General features: G+C 44.4%; 1 protein-coding gene across 1 annotated transcript in view; it reads right to left on the bottom strand.

Moving 5' to 3' along the window:
* PFT1 (phytochrome and flowering time regulatory protein (PFT1)) overlaps positions 1-17,588 on the bottom strand; it is a 135,327-nt gene that overhangs the window by 40,774 nt on the left and 76,965 nt on the right. The window contains exons 9-11 of the mRNA XM_087391566.1: positions 10,139-11,023; positions 9,973-10,026; positions 9,630-9,658 (exon numbers count right to left, since the gene is read on the bottom strand). Coding sequence (XP_087247692.1) covers positions 9,630-9,658; positions 9,973-10,026; positions 10,139-11,023 — 968 coding nt within the window. The remainder of the gene's footprint in view (positions 1-9,629; positions 9,659-9,972; positions 10,027-10,138; positions 11,024-17,588) is intronic.

Genomic DNA, 17,588 nt, shown 5'->3' with positions numbered 1-17,588 from the left:
ATATCCCATGATGTATAAAATTTGCCTATGTGAATAAACATGGTTTCTATTGCTTTCAAAGCCTTCCATAGGGTATAAAATGATCTTGCTTCCAAAAGTCTTAGTCGCTGTCCATAACAAATCATGTCCCTCTAGACACAATTCACAAAATCAACAGCTATATGTTCCCAAGGAACCTCTTGAAATAGTAACAAACATAAAGAACTTTTGAGGCTCTCTTCAGTCATACTTTGACTTTTGGCACACAAGACATGATGATACATACTGATGAACTGTACATCCACACTTTCTACTTCTTCCCTTCCTTCCGCCATCTTCATTCAAATCCCTTGAAAGTTCCATGACTATTCTACCTTTTCTTCTCCTTTATTTTGCTCTTTGTTCTGCCCCCATAGATAGAATTTGGCCTCCCGAGGACGTTAATGGGATGACTATCATCATCTTATTATTTGCTCCTCAAAGACCTAAGAGACTTGACATAAGAGGCATGCAAAGGTGACATGACCCCGCAGGATCTAACCCTATCACTGACCTGGAATCTCGTCCTTGATCCAACCAGAATCATAGAGCAGGTGCCTCGATCCTCCCGACCACCCCCGAGCACGTGGGCTACAGCTCGACTCATCCATAGGCCCGTATCTAACCCAAGCGTCCCATACCACCTGAGCCCGTCCAGAGGACCTTCGATACACCACCTATGATCCACCATGTAGATGGCCAGAGTCCTGGCCTAGGTCCAAGCCCCATCCATCAATTGAGGAGCGCTCAACTGATCTTCGCAATAGCACTGGCCCTCCCTCTATATAGAAGGAAACCCGCTATAGATAGCACAATGCTATGAATAGCTCCCTCCATATAAAGCGAGCACTATATATGAATCAATCTCTATATATAGAAATCTTGGCTAAAAATAGCCATCCAGCTCTATGCTATCCCGTAACCCACGTTAACCTGCTATCCAACCCTAGGTACACCATGCACATGACATACTCCCCTTCCTCTAAGAACTCACTCGTGAGTTCACTAGAAAGCCCGAAAACTCTCTGTGAAGATGAGTCAATGCCAATAACTATACTCTGACTATCAATTTGAGTGTGCTATACTTTCCATGAGATTCAAATCAAAGAAAATCTAAGGCCAAAGCCACAAGCTTTGATAACCAACCCAAGGAAAGTAAATCTCTCAATCTAAACAAGGTTACATATCGTCCAGTAGTCTCCTCGAGAAATCAAATAACGCTTGAATCCACAGAGTTAGTTCCGTTGACATCTCCGTACACCAGCATGGTAAACTCTGTACCTGAAGGTAAATGATTCTATCAACCTTATCTATTGAGTATCCTTGAACTCAAAATCTTAGGTTGAGATCAAGGAATCATTGTTCGAACAACGCCATCAATTGAACCCCTCGAGGCCAATTTTTGGGTTGCAATTTTCTATCAACCCTAACTCTTGAATTACTTAGTATTCAGAAAATCCCTTAACGGAATACCCTTGTAATTCAAACTCTTCGGTTGAAATACATGACAGACTTTCCATCGCATAACAATTAGGTTTCCGTTCATATCTCATGATGGAAGAATCTTCATGGAAGTATCAATGGGCAAAATCCTGACCAAAGATATGGTCCCCTTGATCTATCCTCGAAATGCCCCTACATGAGGATAATCAGTAAAAATTCAGTTGGCTATATCCAGTCAATGGTACTATTCTAGACATGAATATAGTCAACCATCATAGGAATAGCATCCTATGTCATCCAAAGACTACGGAAACATACAATCCGAAATCTCTTAAAACAAGATCCATTACCGAATATCCTGTATAAACTTGTGCACAATAAACCGCTCCGATCACAGGATCATCCAGTTCTTAGGATCTCTTATCTAGGAACATCAAGTTCCAAACAAGGCACTGACAGACCATCATCAAAAGAGATGTGGTAACCCTTCCTAAGATTGAGTCTAGACTATGGAGCTCCAAGGTTGAACCCAAAAAATACATCGCTTCTCTCAGGGTAAAGAATCTTAGTCAGCCCTCGTGGTTGCCCCCAATTCAATTCAGCCTACTTGTACTTCACCCTAGAGGTCCTTGGGTATTAAATCATGTTGGATTATACCACCACATCAGAGAATCTTAAATGTAACATACCATAGTGTCCCATACCACCAAGTATACTGCAAATAAAAAACTCGGTGGACAATATGAGTGAATCAGGTAGCCAATCCCTCTTCAACTCAGATGATCCCAAATTGAGTCACCGTGGTAAATCCGTTCTCAATCCTTTTCTTAATGTGATTATATCACCCCCTTGTGTTACAATACCCCAGCCAATAGGTCAAAGAAGAAAACCAGTAGGTAGCATCCCTAACAACTCTTGAATCCTGACTATCCATGACCTCGGACTAAAAGAGTGAGAATCAAAATGACCCCGCCCTTGGACATGATTCAAAGAAGGTATCCAACAAGATGAATCCTGGTCTAATCAATAAGAACCTTCATATGTCCAAACGGTGACTCAAAGAAATGCCATAACTCACAGTCACATCGAGATCAAAACTTCAAATAGAAACCAAACAGGAATCTACGCACCAAGATTCGAGAAAGGGAAATCCAATTGTCTTAGTTAAGTCCAGTTTAAGATGTAACAAAGTCTCAGGCATCCTCAATATACCATATATCTAAAAAACTTCAAGATATATGGAACAAAAGTACACGTTATATAATTTGAAAAAAACCCTTCAAATTATAGATGCCACTAGTTACAAATCATAACCAAATCAACCAAAACGTGGTCAATTTAAGAACAAGACAGTTTATAATTCATACAAAATTGGGGAGCTTCTTGAACCAAACGTGGTTCAAAAGATCCAGTCGAGCCAAAAATAATTGGGTGCCGGTCAAAACTGAGGATGTCAACCTCTTCATCGCTTCTCAATAGCACGGAAGCGGTATAAAGACTCTAAAACAAGCTGTCTACATTTAGAACAGCATGAGCCTTCTTCAATATATTTCTGGTACTAAGGGGTTTTATAGTAGTGAAGAGCTGCCCAGAGTTCATCCATCAAGGAATCCATCTCTCGTAGCAGGTCATGAGGTCTACGAGGAATAATCTCCGATGTAGCCTCGTCCTCCATCTCAATAAAACAGTAATCCAACGTAGGTGTTTCATTACTTTCATGTCCTTCCACGGCTGGAAAATATCTCGCACGGGAAGAGAGACTAGAAGAAAAGCAGCTGTGTCCAAACGTGTGCTCTTCACACTAACAAAAGGGAATCTGGTGCTGCGTGGAATCAAGGAAGAAGGCGAGTAGAGGACAGCAAGAAAGATGGCGGAATCTGATAGGCTGATCTCAGACGGAAAGAGGGTGAGAAATTCGCCTTCATGTGCTGCAGTGCTGAAGTGAGAAAGAGAGAGAAATCCCGGGTATATAAATAGCCAGGAACGGCCAACAAAAGCTAGGCAAATTTAAGGTGGGTGCTTGATTTAGAGCAAGTGCTTTCCTTGCTAGAGAAAAACAAAAAAGCAACCTGCTTTTTTTTTAAAACCAAAAAACAGTCTCGCTTTTAATTGATCTGGTCCCACTTTTCTCCAGCCAGCCAAAAATAGCCAAAACGCGCTAGATTTAGAGCAAGTGCTTTCCTTGCTAGAGAAAAACAAAAAAACAACCTGCTTTTTAACCAAAAAAACAGTCTTGCTTTTAATAGATCCTGTCCCGCTTTTCTCCAGCCCTCCCTCTATATAGAAGGAAACCCGCTATAGATAGCACAATGCTATGAATAGCTCCCTCCATATAAAGCGAGCACTATATATGAATCAATCTCTATATATAGCAATCTCGGCTAAAAATAGCCATCCAGCCCCATGCTATCCCGTAACCCACATTAACCTGCTATCCAACCCTAGGTACACCATGCACATGACAAAAGGTAAGAGACTCTGAATACTCTTATGAATATCCACGAGAATCTGCTCCAAGATACCTGTGGGGGCTGGGAGCTGCTTTGGCTGGTAGGTGGAGGAATGGAGCGGCGGGCTGGGTGTGAGCGGAGGAGAGCCCAGCAGTGGGTAGGAAGGTCATTAAAGAAGGCTGAGTGAGGAGTAGAGGGGACAAAGGCATGGAGGCGGAAGTGGCAGAAAGCTAGGAGGGAGGAGGAGACATCTGAGAGGAAGCTTACCTGCCCGGTGCTATGCATGAAGGGGGGGGTAGCTGAGGGGAGAGGTGATAGAAGGTAGAATGATGTGGGGGAAAAAGGGGTGTTTGGTAGCAGGGCTTGGACTGGAGGGGCACACCGAGTCTAAGGCCAAGGATCAGACTCAGGCTGTAGCTGAGGGTTCTGCACTTTTACAGAAAACTTTATTGAACATTATGCACATACAGCAACCCCTCTAATGAACGATTCTGGGATGCGATTAAGAGCTTCAGGATTTGAAGCATGCCTTGACTTCAGCCCCAATCCAATGTGTATAGATGTCTCTATTTCTTTTACTGTCATAGCAGATGCATGTGGACGAGGCATTGGAGCAGCTTCATATCAAGATCACAAGGAGATAGCTTATGAGAGTAGAAAGCTTGATGATAAGGAAAGAACTATGCATGTCTATGATCAAGAGATGCTTTTCAGTATCCATGCCATTAAAACAAAGCATCACTACCTCTATGGGAGTCACTTCAAGGTCAGAACTGGTCATAGAGCTCTTAAATACTATGTGCCAACATTTTTATTTTTCATTTTGGACGAAAAATATGTCCTATCATTTATCTTGTAAGCACGGGAGATTGTTGTTAGATATAATTCTGGCTACCTTACAAGGACATGAAATATCTTCCACTACTGGAAAATATAATATAGTGGCTATTTCTCTGGCTTGTACTATATCTTCCATCTCTAAGTTATATAAAGATTGGATTTTGAGTGGGTCTACAAATTGAAGCGGAAAGCTGATGGCAGTGTTGACCGCTACAAAGCCCACCTTGCCGCAAAAAGCTATGCCTGAAAACATGGCATTGACTTTGAGGAGACATTTGCTGCCACTTCACACATTACAACCATTTGGTGTGTTATTGCTCTTGCATCTCACAAGCATTGGGAGGCCCACCAGTTGGACATTATGACCGCTTTCCTTCATGGGGATTTATTGGAAGAGGCCTATATCTCTCAGCCTCCAAGATTTGAGGTTGGTTCTGAAACTCAGATATGCCAGCTGGAAAAGGCCCTCTGGTTTGATGCAAGCACCGCAAGCATGGTATGCCAAGATACATTGTTTTTTGCTATGCCTTGGGTTTCTGAACAACCCTACCTAGGCCACTCTTTATGTCCATAAGAGTGAATCAGAATTTCCGATTTTGATTCTTTATGTGGATGACATGCTTATCACTAGGCTAGACATGCAGAAAATTGCAAATTTTCAAGGCAGATTTACACAAATCATTTGCAATGACAAATATGGGCAGGTTGCACTACTATTTGGGCATCCAGTTTGCTAATGTTGAGGGGGCATAATGATGAGTCAATCCAGATATATTGGACAGCTCTTGCAGTGCTTCCAATTCAAGGATTGTAAGCCGCTTTCTATTAAGCAAGCACATGCACAAGCTCAGCACACAGCATGTGGAGTGGGTCTTCCATTACTTGAAGCCCACGCAGCATTTGGGACTGTTCTAAAGTGATCAGTCTTCATTGGAGCTGCATGCATTCACAGACAATGATTGGGTAGGTTCTTAGGAGGGTGTCTCACTATGGCAACTCTTTCATGCTTGGCTCTTCATACATTTCTTGGTTCAGCAAGAAGAAGCCAATAGTTGCTAGTTCGAATTGAGAAGATGAATACAGGGCAAGCGTCCCCGCCACTATAAAGTGTGAAGATGATATAGGGCAGCCTTCACCGCCACTATAGAGTGTGTTTGGCTTCGTAAAATACTCACAAATCTTGATTGTAGGGGCAAACACGTGCAGTGGCAGCCTTAAGATGGATACAAGGCAGCCTTCACCGCCACTGTTTTCACGTCCCCAGCACTCCTGAAACCTCTGATCTACAAGTAAACACAAGAACACACCAAACGTGAGGAATTTGAGCAAGCTGCTCACCATCCAACCACGACATCTACGGCATGCGATCATGACTCAGAACATGTCCCCTCCAAGCCCAACCTGAGCTACTGGCACGAACTCCCAACCAAATCCTAACCAGCCTGGTGTCCCATACCACCAAGTGGCGCCAAGAGACCTGGGATCTGGTGCTAGGCCTTGGGCTACGCTAAGATGCAGGCACACGTCCGCGACTCAATCCAGGATCAGACCTAGCACTTGGGAACGAGACTTGCTCCCATCGGCTCTCTAAGAAATGAACCTCTGAGGCCCTTTTATAGACTCGGGCCCAATGCGCCAAAAATAGAAAAGAGCTCTAATTGGTTCGTACCCTTCCACTCAACCCGAGAATCTGCCTAGCCGTAAGCCTCCTTAGGCTAACTGAGCTAGTCTTGTGTACCCCAATACCCGTCAAATACCAATCCATGCACATGACATACTTCCCCTCCTCTAAGAACTCACTCCTGAGTTCGCTAAACAACCCAAAAATGTCCTCTGGAGGTTCGGTAATGTCTCCCATGTTGCATCCTCCTCAACACGATCCTTCCACTTGACCTTGTATTCCATGATAGTTTGATTACGAATCTATCTTTCACGAAATTCAAGAATACTCTCAGATTCGTGTGAAACAAAAGTCAAATCTGTAACTTCTACTATTTCTTGAGGAGAAACAAGTTGATCATCTGCACCCAGTAACTCTTTCAGTCTACTTACATGAAACATTGGGATGTACTTTAACATGAGGAAGCAATTCTAGTTTATATCCAACTAGCTCAATTCTAGTTTATATCCAACTAGTTCAATTCTTTTAAAGATCTTGAACGGACCACAGTATCTCAGGGATAACTTTGGAACCAAACCAATACTTAGCCTCTTGGATTCCTTGGATTCCTTGGGAATACGTAAATATACCATCGTCCCTTCAAAGAACTCTCTGGGTGAACGATGTCTATTAACATAAAATCTGTGCTGCCAATCTTAGGCACTTCTAATAGACTCATTGGCAAACTGCAACATTTCTTGCATGTAATGCAAGAATGTCCTTGTAACATCATTTTGAATTCCCTTGAACCCAACCATAACTGTTGACTTAGGTTGAAACCCGTACATAAGCATAAAAGGACTGTAGCTAGTACTTGAATGCTTTGCACTGTTATAAGCAAATTCTATCATTGGGAGATAATTTTCCCATGAAGACTGTCTCTTAGAAACAAATGCCCGAAGCATATCTTCAACCAATTGGTTGACCTTCCCTGTACTACCATCAGATTCTGCATGATCTAAGGAACTCAGAGTAGTTTCCAACTTCTCAAAAACAAGTGTCCAGAAGTTACTTATAAACTTCGAGTCCCTGTTACTTACTATGTCAGAAGGCAAACCAAATAGCTTAAACAAGTGGTCCACAAACTCGTGAGCCAACTGAACAGCTGATATGGTCGATCTAGTAGGTAAGAATCTAGCCATATTTGTCAGACGGTCCACTATGACCCAAATGGAGTCATGAACCTTGCGCGTTCTAGGCAAACCGATAATAAAATCCATGGAAATACTTTCCTATTTATTACTCAGGATTTGCAATGGCTGTAATAAACATGCGCTTCTAAAGTATTCTGCCTTAGTAACCTGACAGACCCGACAACCTACCACATAGTTTTCAATAAATGCACGCATCTTAGGCCAATAAAAGGTATGTTTCACAAGAGATAGAGTCCGATGTATATCTGGACTTTTTGCCAATAAGAACTGAAATGACTATCAGTTGTGCAAAGCCCCCTCGAGGATTGAAATAGGTCTAAGGATATTTCCGTAAATGACATTGCATCTACGAACTTGACTTGACTTAAGGCATCCGCCACACTATTCATCGAACCCTTTCGATAACGTATTTCAAAATCAAAATCTTGCATTAACTCTGCCCATCTAGCCTTTCGTCCCCTCAATTCAAACCCGTCACACACATACTTGATTGACTGATGATTTATCAATACAAGAAACTTCGAACCATACAAGTAGTGCCTCCACACCTTTAAAGAATACACAACTGCATATAGTTCTTTTTCTAGTGTGGGGCAATGATATTGGGTATCGTCTAGCTTTTTACTCTCAAAAGCTATAGGTCTGCCCTCTTGGAATAAAGCTGCCCCAATCACAAAATCACTCGCATTGGCCTCTAAAACACCAGTTCGGGTAGGATTGGGTAAGAACAGGAGCTTCCTTGAGAGTTAGCTTCAAGGATTCAAAAGCCTTGTTCAATGCATCATTCCAAGAGATCGGCTGGGTAGACCTGCATCCACGACCTTTCAATATATTCGTCAAGGGTGCCGAGATGTTCGAATAATCGCACACTCTTCCATAGAAAAATCGTAAATCCTAGGAAAGAACAAAGTTGTTTCACTGTCTGAGGGATGGACCAGTTCAAAACCTTCTAGATGCGATCTAGATCAATGCTAATACCTTCAGAAGAAATCTTGTGCCCTAAGTAAATGATCTCTCTCATAAAGAAGTCACATTTACTCATCTTGGCATAGAACTTATGCTGTCTTAGAATAACTAAGACAATCCGGAGGTGTCCAATGTGATTCTCTAGCGTTCGGCTATATACCAAGATGTCATCTAAGAGCACAGCAATGAATTATGGACCTTCATTTGCACAAGTGGTGGCCTGTCCCCCCTACGTTGTACCAAAAAGAAAACACAATCCCTAAGCCTTAGCAGGTGAAGGACCTCAAACAGGAAAACCAGCAGCTCAAAACACATATGGCAAAGCTCTAGGAACGCCTGTCTACCTTGGAGAATCAAACAAACAAGTAACATAGCTCTTATTCAATCTGGGAAGTGGTACATGAATGTATACATCAATGCATGAATAAACCCCCAGCCCCCAATTGTTCTCTCTAAGACTGGTCCGTTGGGCAAGAGGAATTGGATATCGGACTTCATTTACTCTACGTTCGGGGGCTGACACTCTAATTTCTCATGAGGTCGGAACCAAGCTAGAGAAACAAATCGAATTAGCAATCAAATAAGACAACAAAAGAGACGCTAACGCATTGTAAATTAGGGTACGGGATCTTGGTATCAAGTGCAAGTGACATTTGATGAAAGCTATAAAGAGATAGAGACAGCAACTAGTTACACCAAGCACTGAATGGCCGGAGGACGACTTGATTAGAATCCATTTGAATGGTATTCAAGCAATACTCACTCTTGCAACGAGCTAGCAGAGTTTATATTCTCAGACAATCCGACATACTGAAAGGTACAAAAGTATGTATAATAGAAGAACTCACTAGATCCCAGCTTAAGCAAAAGGCCACTGAATCAGTGAAGGGGGGCAGCTAGAAAGGAGGGTAAATGGGCTGGCTACAATGAAAGCAAGGCTCTCATCAGGGAATTCAAAAGAAACCTAAAGAATCTCAATCTATAACTGATGTAAGTAACCCGCTTCGCACACACATGTACAGAAGTGTGGAGAGACAGAAGACAGAGAGAGGGAGCTCAAGCCCAACAAACTCCTGAGGGGCTAGATAAAGCACTTACGTCTCAGGTGAAGAAGTCTGCCTATAACCCTGCCAAAAATAACATAAAATCAGGACCAGATACAAAGATAAGAAAAATGGCAAATCCAGTAGAGCTTCATATCTCCCCAAAAAATTATTTAAAAATGTGAAATTGTCCACACAAAACTGGTTGCTCTTACAGCCATTTTTTTGAAGTACTCAGAGCAAACATGACAATTTGGAGCAAACTGTTCAAAGGATCCTGTCCTTCATATAGTTCATGTATAGCATCCATAGTTTTATGTATGGTTTATCTGCGTATTTTCAGATCACTCCGTCCATATAAACCACCACAGCAACCTCAATTGTATCAAAGTTCTCACCTCCAATTTGCATATAAGTACCGGCTTTCCTTGACGCTGGCCTGTGAGCATACCCTGTCATGAATACAGAATGAGAAGGACACCTACACTACAAAAAGAAACTTGATAAAACATGCAACAGACTTGCCATTAGGGATTTCAAAGTAAGATTCATGATAGCATATACCTCCCAAAGTCTTGCATATTTTGGAGCTGCTCCTGTTGGCTGTTGAGGAGGTGTAGCAACACTCGTTGGCACCTGGAGAGCATTTGGAACATTGCCATTTACCACTGGAAGAGACTGCAACCCTTGTACAGGCTGAGAAAGCCCAGGAGTGGGAATCATGGTTCCCCCACCTGAGTTCACTCCTACTGGACCAAGGTTCGGTAGCACATTGTGTCCCATAACAAGCCCACTTTGTCCAATCTGTGTGCTCCCAGCAAGATTCCCCTGCCCTAACCCAGTGACTGACTGTCCTAATCCCACAACCTGTACATTGCCACTTGGCACACTTGGCACAGGTCCCAGGTTGGAATTTCCAACCAAGTTACCAGCATTACCAAAACCACCAAGCCCAACCCCTTGTCCCATGCCTAAGCCAACTCCCAATCCCACTTGATTATTTGTAAAGCTAAGTCCATTCTGTGCAGCTGCAAGTAAGTTCTGACTGGTGGCGACAGTGCCCGATCCACTGCTTGAGGACAGCATGCTGGGCATCGCTAAACCTCCAGCAGGACCTGCAGCTCCTGGGATTCCTAGATTACTGGCGCCCGGCAATGCAGTCGTGCTCATGATTGGCCGGGCTTGAGAGGAATTGGTTAGCAAATTGACATTCCCAGCAGTAACACCAATCGGACGAAGTGAGGGTGCACTGCTGTTTACCAGAGGCTTGAAGTCCGGTGCCACAGTAGAATCTGAGACTAAGCTTGGTTGGAGTGCTTCCTGACTTGAGAGGACATTGGAAGGATGTGACACAGACATAGGAACAGGCGTTGGATTTTGAAGGAGTGAAGCTGATGCAACTTGAGACAGTCCAGAAGTTGAAGCCATGGCTGGAACAGAAGAAACTTCCTGAAAATTGACAATTTTCAGAATCAAAAAAAAAAACAAAAAATTCAAATCACAATCAAACTCATCATGCACTTTGCATCCCACTTCCATTTAAAATATAATAAATGAATGATAGATGTGTCTTCAAAAAAATGATTTAATGAGGCAAGCCTATTGTAATGATAGATATAGGCAGGTTGCATCACTATCAGGCATCCAGTTTGCTAGTTTTGAGGGGGGCATAATGACGAGCCAATCCAAGTACATTGGACAGCTCTTATCGCTCTTCCACTTCAAGGATTGCAAGCTGGTCTCTATACCATTGAAGCCTCGCTTTCATTGGAGCCTGGATACACATTCCAGATTTCTTTGGATCCGGATACGACACATGGACAGCCAGGATCTGTTTGTCGCAGTTTGCTACTTCCCCCCAGAGACCTCCCACTTTGCCAGAGATATTCGAGGTGATGATGAGACATCCCCATTTGCTGCCCTTTATCAGTCCAACATTGACTTTTCTAGCCGCAGAGAAGTCCTTCTAGTGGGGGACTTCAACGCGAGGACAAGGGCCCGTCAGGTACCACTTCTTGATTTCAAAGATGATTCCACTCTACTGGCAGATGTTGACCTTGGGGAGGCAGGTATGCTACGGGTTTCGGCTGACAGGCGAGGTCCATTCTCATCCTATGGGCAGGCCCAATTAGACCTAGGCAGGATACATGATCTCATTATCTATAATGGTCTTGACAGATGGCCCACTTCAGGTGGTTTCACATGCTTTCCACATGGGGGGGGCTCCAGTGTTGTTGATTACATCATGAGATCCCCTGTCTTCACATCTCGCATTACTGACTTCACTGTAGCACCTCTCCCCCCAGGGGCTGATCATACATACCTTTTCTTTCGCATCTCCACCTCCCTTCGCACAGCACCTTCCACCCCACTCAATGCTTACTCCACCTACCACGATATACGCTTTGATCGGGATCACTCACCTTCTTACTCTGGCCGTCTGTACATACTTCTCGCTTATATTGACTTCATACCCCTTTTAGAGGATCGTGCTGCCCTTGTCACCCGCTCACTACACGAGGCTGCCATTCACGCTTTTACCCACACCACCCGCTCCACCCACCCACCACCCCTTGGAACTGTACCCCTATAATAGTTGGTACGATGATGAGTGTAAGGCCTTATGCCGTCAACTCAGATTCAAAACCAAAAACAATCTTCCGAGCGCACCAGATATGCAACGTGAATATCGTAGACTGGTACGGAGGAAGAAACTAGACTTCGTTCGTCGAAACGAGGAGAAGCTACTGAACATTTTGTTTAGTAACAACTCTAAGGACTTCTGGCGGAGATTTCTGGAAGGACGCGGTCCCCTCCGCCACTCACTGACACCCACATCTGGTTTGATTATGCACGCACACTTTATGACATCCCAAATCAGCCAATCCCTAGCCTCTCATACATGCCTCGTCCCACATCCTGCACCCTCTTCACTAGAGGAGGGGTAAAGGGTGTTGTAATGAAACTTCACAATGGCCGAGCGAAGGATCATGAGGGACTATGCACTGAGTTCATTGCATATGGGATTAACCTCCTAGCCCCGATCTTAGCAAAGCTTTTTAATGAAGCGGTTTAATTGGGATTTCCACACACTTGGACCATTAACACTATCTCACCCATCCACAAGGCAGGGGATCCCATGAGCCCGGAGAACTACAGGACCATTATGATTGGACATGTCATGTCTAAGATTTATGCATCAGTACTTGACTCCGAGGTTAGCAGACTTGCAGAGTGTCGAGGATTCAGAGCAGCAGGACAGGCCAGATTCCAATGTGATCATGGAACCATGGACCACATTCTGACGCTCAGATGTATCATCGAGGAGGCGAGGTCACGGAAGCAAAGGGTTTATTGTTGCTTTGTGGATTTTCACAAGACATTTGACACGGTCCCGAGAGCCCACCTCATACGGTGCCTACAGGACTTGAATTATGACCTAGAGATCATTTGGGCTGTCATGGCACTTTACGAGAGAGTTTCTGGTAGAGTTCGGGCAGGATCCGGGTGGACAGACGAGATCATGAGTACCATCAGGGTCAAACAAGGGTGTCCTTTGTCGCCTACCTTATTTGGCCTCTACATTGACGAGCTTGAGACAGTGATGCAGACACAAGGGGATGTAGGTTGCTCTCTTGCGGGCACGCTGATCCAGATTTTGCTCTATGCAGATGACGTGGCTCTCTTGTCTTCCTCAACAGAGGGGCTTCAGAGACACCTAGACGCACTACAGTCCTTTTGTGAGTCTCATGATTTGAAGGTCAACCTGGGTAAAACCAAGGTCATGATCTTCAATACATCTCGAGCCATCATGCGTCAAGAGCAGTTCACATTTGCGGGGTCCTCTGTTGAGATAGTTTCATCATACACTTATCTTGGGGTTATCTTCTTCGGACCAAGCTTCACTATGAGACCCGCGATGCAGGCACGCTTGAGTAGAGGGTATGCCTCATTGGCCAGGCTAGAGAGACAGTGCTTCCGCTCACACTTCAGGATCCACGCACCAAGGGGTTGCTTTTTGACTCATTGGCTCGCCCAGTGGGGATGTACAGCAGCCCTTGTTGGGGGCCAGACTTGTCGGATACAGAGTGGGCCCGTGTAGAGCGGCTACAGGTTCTCATGCTATCACGGATGATTCGTGATAAGTCATCCGTTCCTCACCAGATCATTCAGGTTGGGTTTGGGTCACCCCCTTTACAGCTAGATGCTACATTTCAGGTCATCACATATCTGTACCGAGTTAGGGAATATGGGGATTATACCTCGGGGCGTAGCAGGCTACCATGGATAGCTCTATCCTCTTCTATGGCACTTGCAGCAGGAGAAGATCAGAGGTGCTGGTATGCACGTACAGAGAGATGGTTTGAGCAACTGGGGCTCCACATGGATAGACTACCTCCCTTCCAATATAGCATGGATGCTCCGTTCTCTCCCCTCTTATCACACGAGGTCAACAAGGTTATCCATGAGGATCTACTACAGCTACACACTTTTCGGACTTGGTTGGAACCGAGTGAACTCCCAGTGAAGCTTAGCTTCTACAGAGATCACTTCTTACATATCACAGTGGAGGGTTTCATTGACCCACCAGGATACACACAGATTCACCTACCCCACTCGATGAGGATCTCTCTTGGGCAGTTCCGGGTCTCTTCACACAGACTTCGCATCGAGAGCAGCAGAGCAGAGCGACTACCCAGGGAGCGGCGCATATGCACACTATGTGACATACAGGAGGTTGAGAAAGAGGAGCATTTCATCTTCAAGTGTCCTGTGTACTATGAGATCCGAGGACGTTTCCACTGCCTCTTCAGAGATAGTTATGGGATTTTAGCCCATTTCCTCTCCTACCCAGACCAGCGGTGTTTGGCAGGTTTCATTCATGAGGCACTTAGACACCGCGAGAGGATACTCCGAGCACGGAGACAGGAGCAGACTTCTTCCTCGGTTGATCCCTCTTAGAGCTCTATCACGGAGTTCTTTCAGCTAAATCACATGGACCCCAACGAGACGAGGCCTCGACATGACCGTGACCCGGAGCCCGTGACCCAACAGCTCAAACAGAGGGTCGACACACAGATCACACTTGGAGACATCCCCTCCTTGTTTAGAGTCGGAGCCCGACCGACGAGGGTCACAGTAGCCCTGGTTAGACGCAGAGCTACGACCAGGAGACATGCCAGGACCGCACCTCTGAGTGGCCGACAGCACTCTATTGCTGACTTCATGCCTCCACTGCCTCATCCATCCTGATATCTTGATGTTGCTGGGGATGATGATGATATTGATGATGATGCTGAGATTGATATATAGTCGACCATCGACATGACTATGTTGTACTTAGGACTTAGTACTACCATTCTGCATTTTTGCATTTTTTGCATTTTGCATTTTGCATTGGTATGGACGCTCATTTAGTAGCTCCACTACCACAGCTCGTTGTATCAGGATTTTCACAGTCTCATAGATCCATCGGTCTTCCGAAGACTTTAATAAACTTTCTTTCTTTCTTTCTTTCTTTCTCCTTTAAGGATGGGATTGACCCATTTGATGCTACCCTTTACTAGTCGGTTGTAGGCTGCCTTAGCTATTTATGTCACGTCAGGCCTGATCTGCTGTCACCACAATGTAAATATCCTAAGTCAAAGTACAGTTGACCATTTATTTGATCATAATTAAAGAGTTTTATATGTGTTAATGATGGTCAAAGAGTTATTTTAATGGTCAAGGGATTGACTACGGTCAAAGATACTTGACTCCAGTCAAGTAAACCTGACTGCGGTCAGAGAGTGTTGACTTCGGTCAACAAGACTTGGCATGCGCCAAGAGGGTTAACCCCGGTTAACCAAGATATGCCAACTTCGGTTGGAAAGACTTGGCTATAATTAAGGCGCCTTGACCCTTGGTCAAAGCTCTTTAATTATAATCAAGAGTGTTGACCCCGGTCAACCAGAGAAAATATATATATTTTTATTTGTATATATATATTTGTTTAGATGTGCACATGTGTTCAGTGGGGACGCCCACCGTGACTAGGATTAGTCCACAGTGTGTTATTTGCATGCAAAGCGCTAACAATTAATGGGTACCATGGTGGTGCGCTTTAATTAATTGTTGCAGGTACTGGGAAGGATTATTTTTCCTAAGCGAAATGGGAGCCTGACAAGCATCTAGGAGGTGGTTCGTGTGACCGAGAGCTTTGAAGACTCCAGAATGGCCCTTAGTGGCTTGTAATAGGATTTAGTCTAGATTTTAGACAAGTGGCATGTTGCCAATTTGAATGGAGCTTGAAGCTCTTGTAAAAGTGGATTTACGAGATAGCTCTACGCTGAACTTCTGTAATAGATTTTCTCGGATGAATAAAGACCTTCGGGGGGGTCCAGCCCGACGATTTGTCCTGGGCCCTAGTGCATCTTGAGAGAGAGGGAGTGAGGGAGAGCTTTTGAGATTATAAATCCCGTCGTTTAAGAGTGGTGATATGGAAGTCATAGCTGTCTTTCACCGGTCAGTCCGGTTGTATTCGGGTTGTATCTGCAGTATGTTGGCACTCAACATTTGGGACTGTTATATGATGATAAGTCTTCACTAGTTATGCGTGCTTCACGGACAGTCGTTGTTACGGCACCACCCATGTGTCTCACAGTGGCAACTGTTTCATGGTTGGCTCTTCATGCATTTCTTGCTTCAGCAAGAAGCGGCCTACTGTTGCTACTTCGAGTTGTGAAGCTGAGTACAGGGTGGCCTTCGCAGCCACTATAGCGTGTGTTTGGTTTCACAAGTTACAGCAAATGATTTCCACAAATCATCTTTTGAATGCCACAATTTGCTGTGGATCTAGCGCAATAATAAGCATGTCATCCACAAAGAATTTCAATCAAAAAAATCTAATTCACTCTTTTGGACATAAAGAGTGGCCTCTATGGGGCTGCTCTGAAATCCAAGGCATAACAAACCCATTGTAGCAGTCTACGCTGCCATCAGCTTTCCGGCTTCACCTTGTAAACCCATTTACTGCCTTAGTCACATAACTACCATGTGCCACTTTCATGATGGAACAAAGTTCAGCTCTTATGGCATCCATCCATTCCCTGCTATCAAATGCATCCTTATGGCATAAGGGTTCATTGCAAGCGGTGCAATTAATGCAATATCAAGCAAATTGCCATGCATCTGTTTCTGACCACCTCTTTTGCAGGCAGCCAAGGGCTCAGCTTGCTTGCTGTCCCAGAGAGTCTCCAAGATCCACCTTAAGACTGTTTTCTGATGTCCAATCACAGCCCTCTCATCTACAATTACATGTTCAATAGCATGATCAGCAAGTGGCTGCAAATCAGGCTGAACATTGGCATCATGAGGAGGTTGTGAACTACTAGAAGCATTGGGATTTGTACCCTGGAAAATGTCATCTGAATCTCTGTTTTGACTCAATGAGGGGCAGCAAGGAACAAACACATTAGAGGCTTCTACAGTCCAGCCAGGTAAAGCTGCACTCGGCTTGTCCATGCTTCAAAAGGAGTGGTGGCCTTCAATGCCCATGTGGGGGCATAAGAGGCAGTCTTTCCTCACACACAAAATGGATGAGTGATCAGAACTTTTCGAGGGGGAGATCCTACCATTGGGTAGGGGCTTCTATCGTAGGGCAAGCCGCCTATTACCATCACAGATCCAGATGTTTGGCACACATATGCATGCTCTCTTTATGATGTCTTGAGGAGGCACCACCTGATATGTCCTCTATGCCTAGGCCCACCACTTGTTCACTGAACATAATGTACGGGTTGCACTCCGTCAGCTCCATAACCGGAGAGCACAGGATCATGAAGGACTGCACTTTGCACATGGGCAAGATATCCTGGCTCCGGTCCTAGCGCAGTTGTTCAAGGTTCAAGCAATGAACTAGGTCTTCAAAAAGGAAAAATACAATTGTTGTGGGAGAATGGGACATTCATGACATCTCCAATAAATGCAAATCAGCCATGGAGCAATGAACAAAGTAAATTATGCGTTAGAACAT

This window comes from Dipteris shenzhenensis, chromosome 20 (assembly GCF_047967505.1).
Source record: "Dipteris shenzhenensis isolate YYH24624 ecotype China chromosome 20, Dip_SZ_1.0, whole genome shotgun sequence".
Taxonomy (NCBI): domain Eukaryota; kingdom Viridiplantae; phylum Streptophyta; class Polypodiopsida; order Gleicheniales; family Dipteridaceae; genus Dipteris; species Dipteris shenzhenensis.
Note: the sequence above shows the minus strand (reverse complement) of the source record. Positions and strands in the feature narration are given on the sequence as shown.